General features: G+C 35.4%; 2 protein-coding genes across 5 annotated transcripts in view; one reads left to right on the top strand and one right to left on the bottom strand.

Moving 5' to 3' along the window:
• The first annotated feature begins 4,597 nt into the window (after positions 1-4,597).
• Positions 4,598-6,757, top strand: LOC113226788. Its single transcript, XM_026459537.1, has 2 exons — positions 4,598-4,995; positions 5,094-6,757. The coding sequence occupies exons 1-2, from the start codon at positions 4,923-4,925 to the stop codon at positions 6,188-6,190; spliced, it is 1,170 nt and encodes a 389-aa protein (XP_026315322.1). The 5' UTR covers positions 4,598-4,922; the 3' UTR covers positions 6,191-6,757.
• A 1,105-nt stretch (positions 6,758-7,862) lies between these two features.
• LOC113226787 (protein cappuccino-like) overlaps positions 7,863-13,273 on the bottom strand; it is a 28,119-nt gene continuing 22,708 nt past the window's right edge. The window contains exons 5-10 of one of the 4 annotated variants that reach the window (XM_026459533.1): positions 12,823-13,214; positions 12,528-12,737; positions 11,344-11,484; positions 9,658-9,841; positions 8,403-8,736; positions 7,863-8,261 (exon numbers count right to left, since the gene is read on the bottom strand). In XM_026459533.1, coding sequence (XP_026315318.1) covers positions 8,150-8,261; positions 8,403-8,736; positions 9,658-9,841; positions 11,344-11,484; positions 12,528-12,737; positions 12,823-13,214 — 1,373 coding nt within the window. In that variant the 3' untranslated portion in view covers positions 7,863-8,149. Of the gene's footprint in view, positions 8,262-8,402; positions 8,737-8,988; positions 9,021-9,653; positions 9,842-11,343; positions 11,485-12,527; positions 12,738-12,822; positions 13,215-13,273 lie in introns of those variants that run through there. The other 3 variants (XM_026459536.1, XM_026459535.1, XM_026459534.1) reach the window with 3 other exon arrangements.

Genomic DNA, 13,273 nt, shown 5'->3' with positions numbered 1-13,273 from the left:
ATATATATATATATATATATAAATCTGTGTGTGAAGATACGATTATAAATGATAGATAACTAAATATATTTATATTTAACATTGTTATGACCAATTTATATAATTTGTTGATTAAAATAAAAATCAAAGTATATAACGGCCAACCTGTTTTGATTCCTAAATTAAACTTGGCTTGCTTATATGATATAAACAATGGAATATTATGTGGCAAACAATTATCGATCCTTTCGGTGCATGTGCGAGGCCTTGGTTATTGTTCTGAGACGAGGTCTAAAGAAACTTCGTTTCGTTCTGCGCGATCGATTCTTTCAGCACCGACAAGTATGCGATCACCTTTACTGCACATTTTACATACCACTTTAGCATTTTGAGCGTTTTCAGTTTTCGTATTGGTACAGGGTCAAGAGCACGTCAAGCTTGACACTTAAGATTTAAATCCAACTCTATGCCGCTTACGATAAGAATGGTCCAAAGCTCAAATTGTCAAGCTTGACGTGCTCTTGTCGACCGCGCTCCGCGCGCTACCAGTCGTTCTCTCACCGCCAAGCGCCATTCACGTAACTGGGTGTATTAAAAAATGTATGTAACTGGAGTAAAATTATATAGTTTCACGTGAAATATCATTGTGTTATTAATTGGTCATGAAGAAGACCGTATCAATACTCTAAACCACATAAATAGATATTTCTATACGCACTAATCGATTCAGAATTAGAATCGATTCATTGCTCGAAGAAATTAATCGTTGAACATTTAACACTTTGGTCACGTTTATACGACACGAATTTCATCGCGCTCACCCCGCACGGTCGAAGAGCAAAGTCTGCGGCGGCCGCCGCCCAGCGACCACGTGCACGTGTTCAGAGATCGAACTGTCATGGCAAAATACGCTCTATTTATTTAATAGTCGCCGCGGACTCCACTCTTCGATCGCGTGGCGGCCGCCGCGGACTCCGCTCTTCGACCGCGGTGCGGCCGCGCGAACACTTTCTCTTCGTGTGTCTGGGCGCTTAAGATTTCATCGCAGCTGATTACAATCATGACAATAAGCAAGCTTAATAAATATCAAATTAAACCTAAAACTTCATTGACCTAAAACCAATGAGTATTTGCATCGGTCTAGACGGTATGGCCTGCAGTCCTGCAGTCCTTTGCCTTCTCATTGATGCATTATATATGTACAAAAAAAACAAATACCAATGACGACGACGTATCGATGCACGATTATTTGCTTTGAATCGATTTTTTGGATCGTAGTGGATCATAATGCCTCTTAATTGATCCGCGGATCAGATCGTATATTCTTGAATTGATCTCATAAAAATCATTTCAAAGTTTGTAATAGTGAAATATCTTTTGTTACATGATTTAATTGCCACAATAATATGTAAACTTTTTTTTTCCTTTTCGCAAATGCTAATCCTTTATTCTAATAAACTTTTCAATAATAACATAGCTGCAGGCCTCCGCCTTGGTGTCCCAGTTTGCTCCCCTCATCGTCGTCTTTGCGGCAAAGACGTAAGTGCTCTGGGTCACCACGGTCTTTCCTGCTATCTGAGCGCCGGCCGTATCTCCCGTCATGCAGCCCTCAACGACATCAACCGCCGGGCCTTAGCCACAGTTGACGTGCCCGCTATTCTCGAGCCAAGCGGCATATCGCAGATAGCAAACGCCCGGACGGAATGACTCTCATCCCTTGGAGCATGGGCCGGGCATTGGTGTGGGACGCCACATGTGCCGACACACTTACCCCATCACATCTCCAGCACGCCAGAAAGAGGTCTGGCTCCGCAGCTGAGCTGGCGGAAAGAATAAAAAGTAATAAGTACCAGGATCTCGGCTCCGACTACCTATTTACAGCCTTTGGAGTCGAAACCCTTGGCTCGTGGGGTCCCAGTGCTCTTCATCTGTACAAAATTTTATTGAAAAAATTAATTGACTGATAGGGGAAACCCAAGGGCCGGCAGCTACCTTGCCCAACGCATTAGCATAGCAATACAAAGGGAAAACGGTGCCAGCATCTTGGGCACCTTGCCGCGGGGACTCAATTTGATTCATATAATTCAAAAATCCTAGTTTTACTTTCTAGTAGTTAAAGTTTTATTGTCTTTTTTACCTTACCTGTATATTATCTTAAAAAAATTATAATAATGTCATATAACTTAATTGTCCTATACTTTATTTTCCGTTTCTGTACTTGACGAAATCATTAATAATATGAAAATTTTGTTTAAATTATGAGTACGGTCTAAAACGATTCGATTTGCTTTAATTTTGAATCGATTCGCTTAATAATCGCATTGAAACGAATGATAAAAAAATCGGTAGATCGTATTCAATTTCGATCTTCATGAAAATCGAATCGTAATGGCCCTAACACCAACAACAAAATATATATGTTATAATAATACTAAATGGTTATTTACATATAAAACGAGCCGAGTGAGAGGCTTCAACGCTTCAAAGTAGTAATGCGTCTCTTTCTTAACACCGCGTTTACACTATCGTCGATTGTTTCGACGAATGAACGACAATCGACGAAACATTCGTGTCGAGTGGTAGAAACGACGATAGTGTAAACGCGGTGTCACATTCGTGCGATAGGCGATGCGAATAGCGATGCGATGCACGACACGCATGTGCAAACGGTAACTTCGCTATCGCGAAGTTAGGCACGAGTAGCGTCGCGAATTACTTTTTTTTCTTATTTCCTGGCACTGTGCAATGCAATGCAAATGCAATTTCTATTGAGCTGCCAATTTTTGATAAATCTTCCAATACTTTCTTCCTTCTTGAGACTTCAAGATATCATTGTTGTCGCAGTTGTTGTTATGGAACTTTTTTGTGGGATTTTGGATATTAATAGGAATTTAAAAACGGGGAAAGGAAATAGCGGAATAAAAATAAAAGCAAATGGAATTTTGGTATGGTGATTAAGAATATAGGGTAGGTAGTATATTATAGGTAAATCTAAACAATGAAAGATGGAAATTATGAAATGGAAATGAGATGGTAATAGCTGAAAATAATGCTATGTGGATAAATAATAATCCAAATTTCAATAACATTGTTCCTTATGACCTGAGCCCTTGCATTATAAACAGTTATTCGCAGTGTTGCCACTGTAGCTAGTTTTTAGCTATATAGATTTTTCAGATTTACGAAATTATTAGGTACAAAACAAAATATTTGATAGTTAAATCATTTAGCTCTTTTAGTAAGAAAAGTAAAAAATTTAAAAAAAACGCGAATATAAAGCTTTACCTTCTATATCACAAGATGATAATGATTTGATTGATATTGATGATAATTATTTTTTCGATTTATAATTTGTAAAATTAAGAAAATTATGTTTTTAAAAACGCAATCCCATAATTATGTTTTTGTTCAGCCACTTTAGGCAATTTTACTCAGAATTAATTTCTTGGAATCTAGCAACTTTTTTACTTAAAGTTTAACTACTTCCTCTTTGGGCAACGTGGCAACCTTAGAGGATGGAAAAAAATAAAAGGTGGTCCATAGTCTAAGGTGGCAACACTACTTATTCGCCCCTTTTTTTTATTAATGGTTTTGACTTAGATACAAGTCCTTTGAGTCATGTCTTCGTTTAATTATGCGATAATCAGTAATATTTTCCATTGTAGTTCTAATAGATTGTTTTTAATTTCTCTTAAATAACTTAGTTCACTTATTCGATTTTTTACATAGTCTTTTAAGCGGCGGTAGTCAATATTTATGTTTTCACTTTCACATAAATCACATTATCTTCTATCACTTTGAACAAAAACTTTGAATTCGTAATTAGTGGAATTTTCAGGATAAAGTCTTTTGTAGTTTGGTTTCAGTTAAGGAATATAGTTCTAACTTTCTTCATCGCTATTTTTTTTCGTTTTTTTCTTCATAATATAGTTAAAATAAAATTAATAATCTTTGTAGTCGTAACTTCAAAAGCCTGCCATTAGTTTCCATTTCTTTTATTTTTTTCCATCCTCTAAGGTTTCCATAGTCTAAGCACGAGTCAAAGTCAAAGGACACTAGTTTTTTTAAAGGTGTGCTTTTTTTTAGAGAATAGTATACAAACCACAATCAATGGTATATACATATAAACTCTTGGTATTTCATGGCATTTATCCATATTATTTTCGTAAATATTTATACAATGCATTTTCATTAAAATGTAAAAATACAAAAAAAGTTTATTGTAAATTCTCCTTTAATTTAATTTAATTACCCCTTTTGAGTGTTGTGAACCGCATCAAGAGAGGAGCTTAGAAATCGCTAGTAGCGATTTGGCCGAAATGGCCCGATTTGAAGAGAACTACAACGAATGGCGCGCTCAGTTACCACGGAACGGAGATCGCGCATTGTATCAAATACGTATGTCGTGATGTGAGTGACGGGGATAGCTATTGGAACGGAGGAACACCTATGTGACTGTGGAACGTCGTTCCTTCGGAACGAGTCACAGTGATACTGTTTGACGGTGGATCATCGTGATTTTTTCATCGTGACGTTATTTATCACCTACCTCTAATCGCTACCATATCTCTTATTAGTTTGTGATCGCTCCCAAAGTGAATTATTATTATATCGCTCCAGATATACAGTTACAGCGACACAAATACAAACCAACTACAATAATTAATTAGCGAGAGGCGAAAGTTAAAAAATTTTGAATTCAGAATATAAAAAAGATAGGAACTATGAAGATTTAGCTTAATGTATTTTATTCCGATGCCGTAAAATCAAAATGCAAAAAAGCAAATATGGCAAATATTGTCTGCAAGCCATTGACTAATGGTGCAAGCCATTGACTTACAATTATAGTGCAAGCCGATCATCATTCATAAATTCATGAAGATTAAAAACGAGTGCATTTATGAAGTTTGTGAGGTCAGATTTGGTTTGTATCAAAATCAATAATGCTCGATCTTTGGAATGACTCTTCTATATTACCGCCTCCAATAAACACGTCACCCCGTGACGGTAAAGTTGGTAAGATTACTTTTTATTGCTTATTATTCTCAAAAATGTGCTAATTGTCAACTAGCGGGAAACCGACTGTGAGTTGATAACCGATTTATCCATTTCAGATGTAAAGCAACTAAATTATACCAGCAAGAGTATTATAAAGGTTTTATCAAAACAATCACCGCTTCATAGAGAAGCGGCTATACTCTCCAGGTTTCTCTACAAATTTGACAAAAAATTTCGCAACGACATCGGCTATAGAAACCTGAAGAAAGTAAATACTGCACTGAGGAGATACTTAGTTCTAAACTTTTTGAAAGATGTTGAAACTTTTGCTTCAGTCTTGCCCAAAGATGTGGAAGAAATTTACTTACCTACGAGACAGATGTTGGAGTATATTCTGTTAAGATTGATTACATTTACAAAGATAATGCTTAGAGTGAGTATATGTTCCAAACAAGCAGCTATTTTCTACTTGAACAGAGTCAAACGAGGAGAAAATCATTGGATGTCTTTAATGCCCTATGCTCTGGTCAGCAGGATATGGTCAATGAGTGTTGTTCTAGTACAACATTCTTGTAATTGGTATTCAAATCTGTTCCCTTTCCGTAACCAACTAAAATTCAAAGGTTTGCCCTTTTTGCCTGAAAGTTACAACCTCCCTACAGATTTAGAAAAATGGCTTGATTTAAAAAATATGGAAAACTTTGGTAGGTTTGAATGGTCTCAGCAGAAAACGATAAACTTTGAGTCTTTGATCATAGAAGATAATAATGGAGATACAGTTGAGAATATTATGAAATATGTAGAATATGTTAATAAGGATGATAGCCTTGAAGAAAAGTTTGAGCAAGAAAACACAGTAAAACTTAATGACAGTGAATCTTTTAAAGTTCCAACAGATAAAACCGTGGACCATGGTGAGGTGATATCAAGAGATGCCTTCAAAAAGTTGTTTAAACCAACTGTTGCAGTAGTTGAAATCCACCATTATGCTGAGAGAGTAACCAACAAAGATACTCTTCAACAGTTTATTAATACAGAAGAGAAACTGAGAAATGAAGAGAATGGCCTATCACTGACAAGCCATCTCAGTTTTATGCAATGGCAAGCGCTAAAAACTCCCCTAGTCTCATTACTAGGGTCCTTGTCTAATAACAGGAAAATAGAAAAGAAATTCCTAAAGGTTTGGAAAGAAAAATGCTTAGATTATAAATAAAATGACCAAATATTGTTAAACTTTTATATTTTTTTTTACAAATAAATATTATGTACATAAGTATAAGTACAGCACCATTTCCATAGATAATCATTATGAAACAAAATGCAGTTTTTCAATAAAAGCAAATCATCAGGTACTTGCAAATAATCAACAAATTACTGTACAAAAGTTTTATAATTATGCTGCCACATAAAGGGATAATTATAATGCTTATCTCTTATACCCATTTATTAGTTGGCCAGACATAAATACATATGTATGTAAATTAACTATTATCTTAGTAAAAAATTTACTGCGTTGATTCTCGCAATTTTTGAACAAAATTAACACATTCACCATCCCCATAATTTTTTTTAAATACCCTACATCCAGCAGTGCTTAAATATTTTTTGGGTCTGCGTTATATATCTTATTTAAGTGGCTCTAGCTTGGATAAATGGAACAAAAATAATTTAACAATTTTATCCCGACACAATTGGAGAGAATGATGATATTCAATCAGTGCAAGAGAAAATTGTCAAGGCTGTTATCACGTTACCTCATACATCACACCTCGACTACATATTCGTCACAGCAGGGTATTTAAACTTAACCACATTTCATGTCTTACTTAAATAAGAACATAATGTTGGCAAAACACGGGGCCGTGTTATGCGATAATGCGTGATTTTACAATAAGTTAATTTGCCTAAGCCAGGACTAAAAGAGAAACTCGTGTCTTGTTAAAATGTGTCAAAACATTGTATACTATATAAGATTTGTGTTAAGCATTAATTATGTTTCGTGCAAATCTTGTTTGCTTATAAAAGTACTTAACTAGTTACTTAAAAATGTTCCATGAATGGGACATAACTTGGTGGGGCTATTTCGTTAGGTCCTATCTGTGGGACACTGGTTTGTGAACACGTTAAATTGCATTTTTTATTCAAGAACGTCTGTTTAAAGGTAAAACCACAAGTGACATTTTAAACAAAAACTCTTTAATTAATATAGCCATGGTAATAAAATCACTATCTTTTTACACATGAACCTCAATAACATAAAAGCTATAAACTTAGAGTTTTATCTACAGAAAGATGGTAATTTTCTTACAACAGGTACTTACATAATTTAAAGATTTTTTGTGGAAAATGTCACTTATGTGGTTTTACTTTTAAGCAGCATATGATATGTTGAACCAAAAGTACTTTATTTCAAAATAAGGTGTACTTCCTAGACATAGCCAATAATGCTAGAAATCTTTCAAAAGAATATTGTCATTTATTTCCATCGACCACCGAGCATTGACATTAAGTTAAGTAAAAAAGGGTTGGTTAGTCTCTTAGTCAACATTTTTTTAACAACAGAATCCACATTAGGATAACAAAAACTGCACATAAGCTATGTTCTATTAAATTAGCCCTGACTTGCAAAGCTGAAACCAATTGGGACCAATGTTTTCGAATATTCATAGGATTCATCAACAACACGTTTGAGCGTCATTCGCCTAGCTTACACTTCTATAAATAGCACATGAAACCATATACTGTCGTAACTCGAAATTGTGGAATTGGATAAAATAAAATAAAAAATACTGAATGCGTCTTATTGCGAATAATGTGATTATTTTCATTTATACATTTAATACTTAATTTATCCATTTATAAACGAGAGTATTTGTAACGATATTATTTATTATATTGGTTTCATTCTATTTTTTTATTTTCAAATCGTGTTTTCTCAATTGCACAATTCTGAGTTACGACAATATTTGGTGTCGTGTGTGCGACATGGTTTTCCAAATCATCGTAAATAGTTGTAATTTCTGTATAATTTATACATATTTAAAATTAATTGTTTACTATAGCATTCAGGTACATTTACAGAGGAAAGCATTTCAAAATTCAACTAAAAGGAATGATAATAAAATGTTAAATCTTTGTGCGAATACTATGACATTACATATATAAAAGAAGCTTAGCTTTTCCTAGCATTAGATAATTTTTGTAAGCGCGCCTTCAAGCCACCTTCTTTTTTCGGTTGGGTACAAGTTTTTCTCTCCTCCTGCATTCTTTTGGCTTCTTTTAATCTGGAAAAAACAGAAATAAAATGTATTACATACTTCGTGTCTCGTAGGGGCGTTCGGATTTGTCGTTACACAAATATAACTCTTAGACATAATATTATTGCAAATAAATGACACTCCATCACACAGAGATTTCATACTAACTTTTCTTTTATAGCTATTTGTTCCTCCTTCTTGAAAATGTCTTTAAAGTCACTACAAAACGATATCCATAAAGTAAAAAATTCTTGAGGCTCACATTCGTCCGCTTTGCCGACTTTGGACGAATATTGATAAAATTTAACAGTTGATCTAAACTTTGATCGACATTCTTCTAAATTTTCGTGTTCAGTCTTTAATTTCTCCTCCGCCGCGTTTATGAACGTTGTCATTTTGTCTTTAAATACTTCTAGACGCTTTTTATTTTCGTTAGGAAACTCTTCTGGGCTGTGCGATTGAACATCCGTTTCTAGTACGGTCTTCGTCTTCTCTTTACATGCTGAAATATAATAGAAACCGTTTAAATTGTGGGATGGGAATTTTAGCGAAGTACTCTGTACATAGGGTGTAACAAAATGCATGCCATATTCAATCTAGTGTTTGTTGATAATAATCACCATTATTATATTAAATTCATGGTAAATTTCGTAAAATATTTTATACAAATAGAAGCCTTAACCTCCGTTCACACGGCATTGTGCTGCAAATTTTTTTGCAGTATAAATCTTACCGAATACAAAGTGGCGCATACCTTGATATAGAATCGTTCATACGGCGTTTACCCTGCAAAAAAAAACGCACACAGATCTATACGTTTATCGAATACGCAACGGGTTTGTCAAGCAAATCGAATGAACTTGTTCGGTGTGCAGTGGCGCATGGTATTAATGCATCTCTTTCATATGGCGCGAAGACATACTTTTTATCGAATACTTAGTCACCGAACAAGTGGCATTTTGTGTTGATGTGTCTTTTGGAAGGATTTCATTAATTCAAAATGACCGGCGAATCTTCTGTGGACAACGATTTACTGATATCTAGAGGAACAAGAGCCCGTTTCTTCGTTTCTCGGTTTTTCATATAACTTTTCAAATATGTGTTTGTACGCACTACTTCTTCATTCGTTGGATGAACCCCATACCTTGTGTTCTTCCGGCAGCAAAGCCGTTGGCGTCCTGTATGCAACAAAGCGTGGACCCATCACAGACGTGTTCTCAGGGGGGATTGCTGTGTTAAAACTGCGGCTATCTGTCTTTTAAAAGCATGAAAACATATCGTGTAAACACCACGCTGTCTATCCGTTTATAATCGTGTGACAATGCCGTGTGACGAAGGTTATGTTGACCATTTGTTAAAGGGTAAAATATCATAAAAATTATTTATTGTAATTTTTCTGTTTATACATGTCATGTGTACCTACACTCTAATTGATTCTGCAGCGTAGCAAGGTTTGCTCCCACGTCGGCGAAGTCGATGGCCGCCGCCCGCGCCACGTCGCCTGGCTCCGGTATCGGCAGTACACAGGCCGGCGCCAACGCGCCGCCGCAGGATCGCATGTATGTTCGCACTATGAAATGTAGTAGTGTCACGTTGGATTGTTTCGACTGTTAAATGAAACACGTTACAAGTTTATTAATAAACAAAACCTGGCTATTAATAATTCTTAGTATATTTACGAACACATAGTTGAAAAACTTTTTTTCTGATTTCAAAGATCTCTAAGATGTAGATAGACACATAAAGTTACTATTGATAGTGGAACATTTTACATTTGGAGGTAATTTGTTAGATTGAACCAATATCTCAAAGAGGACTGCTGATCACCACACTACAGACCGTAATTCTGAAAAAGGTCTAAACTCCAGATGGTGCTGATCTGATCTGGTGACCGTCAGGATGGCTGGTCGCCTGTGGCATCTGGCACTGAGTGTATATTCAAGAATTGCTACCTATTTGCTACCTTTTCTAAATAATTGCTAGCTTTGATATAGTCTGAGAAATTTAAAAAAATAATTGACCAGCCATTCTATCAGATAATTTTAAAAAATATAAACGATTGAAAATTTTACGAAGTGCCTGATTAAATTAAAAAAAGCAAGTCTTTAGTGCTCTTTATTGGCATATTATAAAGGGCAGGCGTTGGCACTTCTTCGTAAAATTTTCAATTGTTTATATTTTTTTAACTAATGTAGATAGGGAGCGTATACCTGTAAATCGTGAAAGTAGCAAATAAGTACCAATTATTGGTAGGTAATACATACTTCTAGAAAATCTGCTCCCTTCATGCTGAACAAAGTGGCGACCAGCCATCCAGATATCAGAATGGCGGGTCAATTATCTTTTCAAATTTCTCCGAATATATCAAAGGTAGCAATTATTTAGAAAAGGTAGCAAATATGTAGCAATTCTTGAATCTACACTCAGTGCCAGACGCCACAGGCAACCAGCCATCCTGACGGTCACTCTAATCTGTTAGCCTGGAAGTAGTTTATATTATGCAAATGGCCGTGGATATCACAATTAATTCCTCTTAAATATAAGAAATCAGTTTTTTACCTTGTAATATTCAAATATTGATCAAGAGCTATTTTATTTTATTTATTTTCAGAACTTTGACAAATATGCGTGTCAATAAATGGCATTGTGTGTTAAAAAATAATTATAAATGAACGCTTCCTAATACGGGTAAATGGCGTTAATCCGAAACAAAATTAAAGAATAGATCAGTCCTATTCATAAAAATGTGCAATAAACGCCATCTAGTTGATTTGTTTGTTATCACTAGAAATTAGGGTAGCGCTGAAAAATTGCAGCTTGTCAATGTAAAACAAATTAGTTACAATAGCCATTTAGTGCTCGTCGCGACATCTGGTGTAGCAACAGGTACTCGACTACGATGTCTTGTATCACTATTAGCTGTCATCTTGAGTTGGTCCATGATTGGACTAATTACCACGTCTGCGTGTGAACGTAATCGATCTCGGCCGTGTATTTTTGAGTCCAGTGTTTCAACCATGTATTTTACGCTGACGCTAGCGAAAACAATCCCTGTAAACTCACGGTAGATGCACAGTTAACAAGGATAAGTTATCAAAAACGCAATTACCTTGACATCTTTCAATTTTGCAAGTATCTCCAAACCAAACCCGTCGGCTTGTCCGCGTTGTCCATTGCCGCCATTCATGTAATTGCCGAGCGTTAGGATGATCGCAAATAACTTCTTTAAAGGTTCACTTGTCATAAGGAACTGTAACAAATAGAAACTTAACATTTAAAAACCCTCGACCCAAAACAGCGTACTCTAATAGTCAACAAAATAACTGTCTGCCTGTCTACTACTCGTCGAGTCCAATACAATGATTACAATCTCGGAGGGTCTACCTATAGTTTAGTTCCTGTGTCCACCTTCAACAGACCCTCGTCACCATACACTTCTATTCTGCTGTTAGTAGGTGAGGAGATGGGTAGTCCGCAGACTGTACTTAATTGCAGCATCAGATCAAAAATAGCGGATTATTGTAGTGTAATCAGATTTTAATAGTACATCTAATTTCAGCACTAATTAAAACAAATTTTATGACGGAGTGTAGTATAGATAGACTATATTTATAATCTAACTGCAACATGTAGTGCGTATTGCTTGGTTAGCAATTAAGTTTATGTTCTATTTTAAATTGTATATTTTGTCACACATATTCTAAGAGGCCGAACAATAAATATGTCTTTTAAAAATCAACATATTTCACTCTGTCATACGTCCATCCTTTTTAATATGAGATCTTGACCTTTCCTGGATGCTCAATGATGAATTTTAAAAAGGATGGACGTAGATGATAGAGTGAAATACGTTTATTTAAAGAGATATGTTTATTGTTCGGTCTCCAGAATATGAATGACAAAATATATAATTTAAAATAAAACAAACTTAATTGCTAACCAAGCAATACGCAACACGTATTGCAGTTAGACTATAAAAATATAGTCTATCTATACTACACGAGATCCCTACACGAACTGGGAAAAGAGGTGACGATCTTTAAACTTAGCAGCCTACCAGCTTCGTAATTCATTGCTTATCATAGATAAGAACCATCCTGATTTAATTAGCCCGCAAATGAAAAAATCCACTGAGATCAGTCCATTCATTTGGGAGCTACGATGCTACAGACACCGGCTTGAAACTTAAAGGCGGGAAATAACTCTCCGCTTTTTGCATCAAGGTTAAAAATCATAATCTTATAATCATAACATGATAAAGGAATTCAAAATCATCTATTAGGATACATTTACCTCGCAAATATGTTTCAAATTATCCAACTTATGCATTGTTGTACTAATAGCATCCTCGAACTCTGCTTGGAACATAAAACACGAAATACGTTCAGCGAAATGTGGGATGCTAGATAAATCGTGCAAGAACGCTTCGGGTCTGTCCAAAGGCGTTTCAGGTTTACACTTTAAGTGCTCTTTTATAGAAGCTAATTCCTCTTCTGTTGCTCGCTGTAACAAATTTTACATTAAGACATGGAAAACTTAGGTAAGTGTTTATGGACAGTGTGTAAAAGTGCGTTATGAATAATCTTACCAGCTCATAAATCTGTTGTAACGCTTCCAAACTTACAACTGACATATCAAAATTATAAATAGCATTTTCTATTTCAGAAAATTCTACATGTAAACTTTGAGCAAGAATTCCAACATTTTGAGATCTTTTGCTATCCAAAATTTTCACCGGCTGTATTTTGGTCTTAACTTCAACTTTTTTCTTAACTGGTGCTTTGACTACTTGTCGCGAGAAAAGATCCGTGAATTCATCAATATTATCTAAGCTTGTTTCTTCTATTTCGAGCCATAACGGTTTTAATGTGTTGTTATCTTGTTCGCCGTGGTTTGCTTGTTGCAATGGCGTCGCCAATATTCTAGTCCAATACAACGGTTTCATTGGTGCAGATGGCTTCACAGGATTCTTCCTCAATGCTGTAAAATACAACATTATGAATCTCTTCTATGTGTATGTGTGCAGAGCCAGAACAAGT

The sequence above is a fragment of the Hyposmocoma kahamanoa genome, unplaced genomic scaffold (assembly GCF_003589595.1).
Source record: "Hyposmocoma kahamanoa isolate Upper Pololo Valley unplaced genomic scaffold, ASM358959v1 202, whole genome shotgun sequence".
NCBI classification, from domain to species: domain Eukaryota; kingdom Metazoa; phylum Arthropoda; class Insecta; order Lepidoptera; family Cosmopterigidae; genus Hyposmocoma; species Hyposmocoma kahamanoa.
Note: the sequence above shows the minus strand (reverse complement) of the source record. Positions and strands in the feature narration are given on the sequence as shown.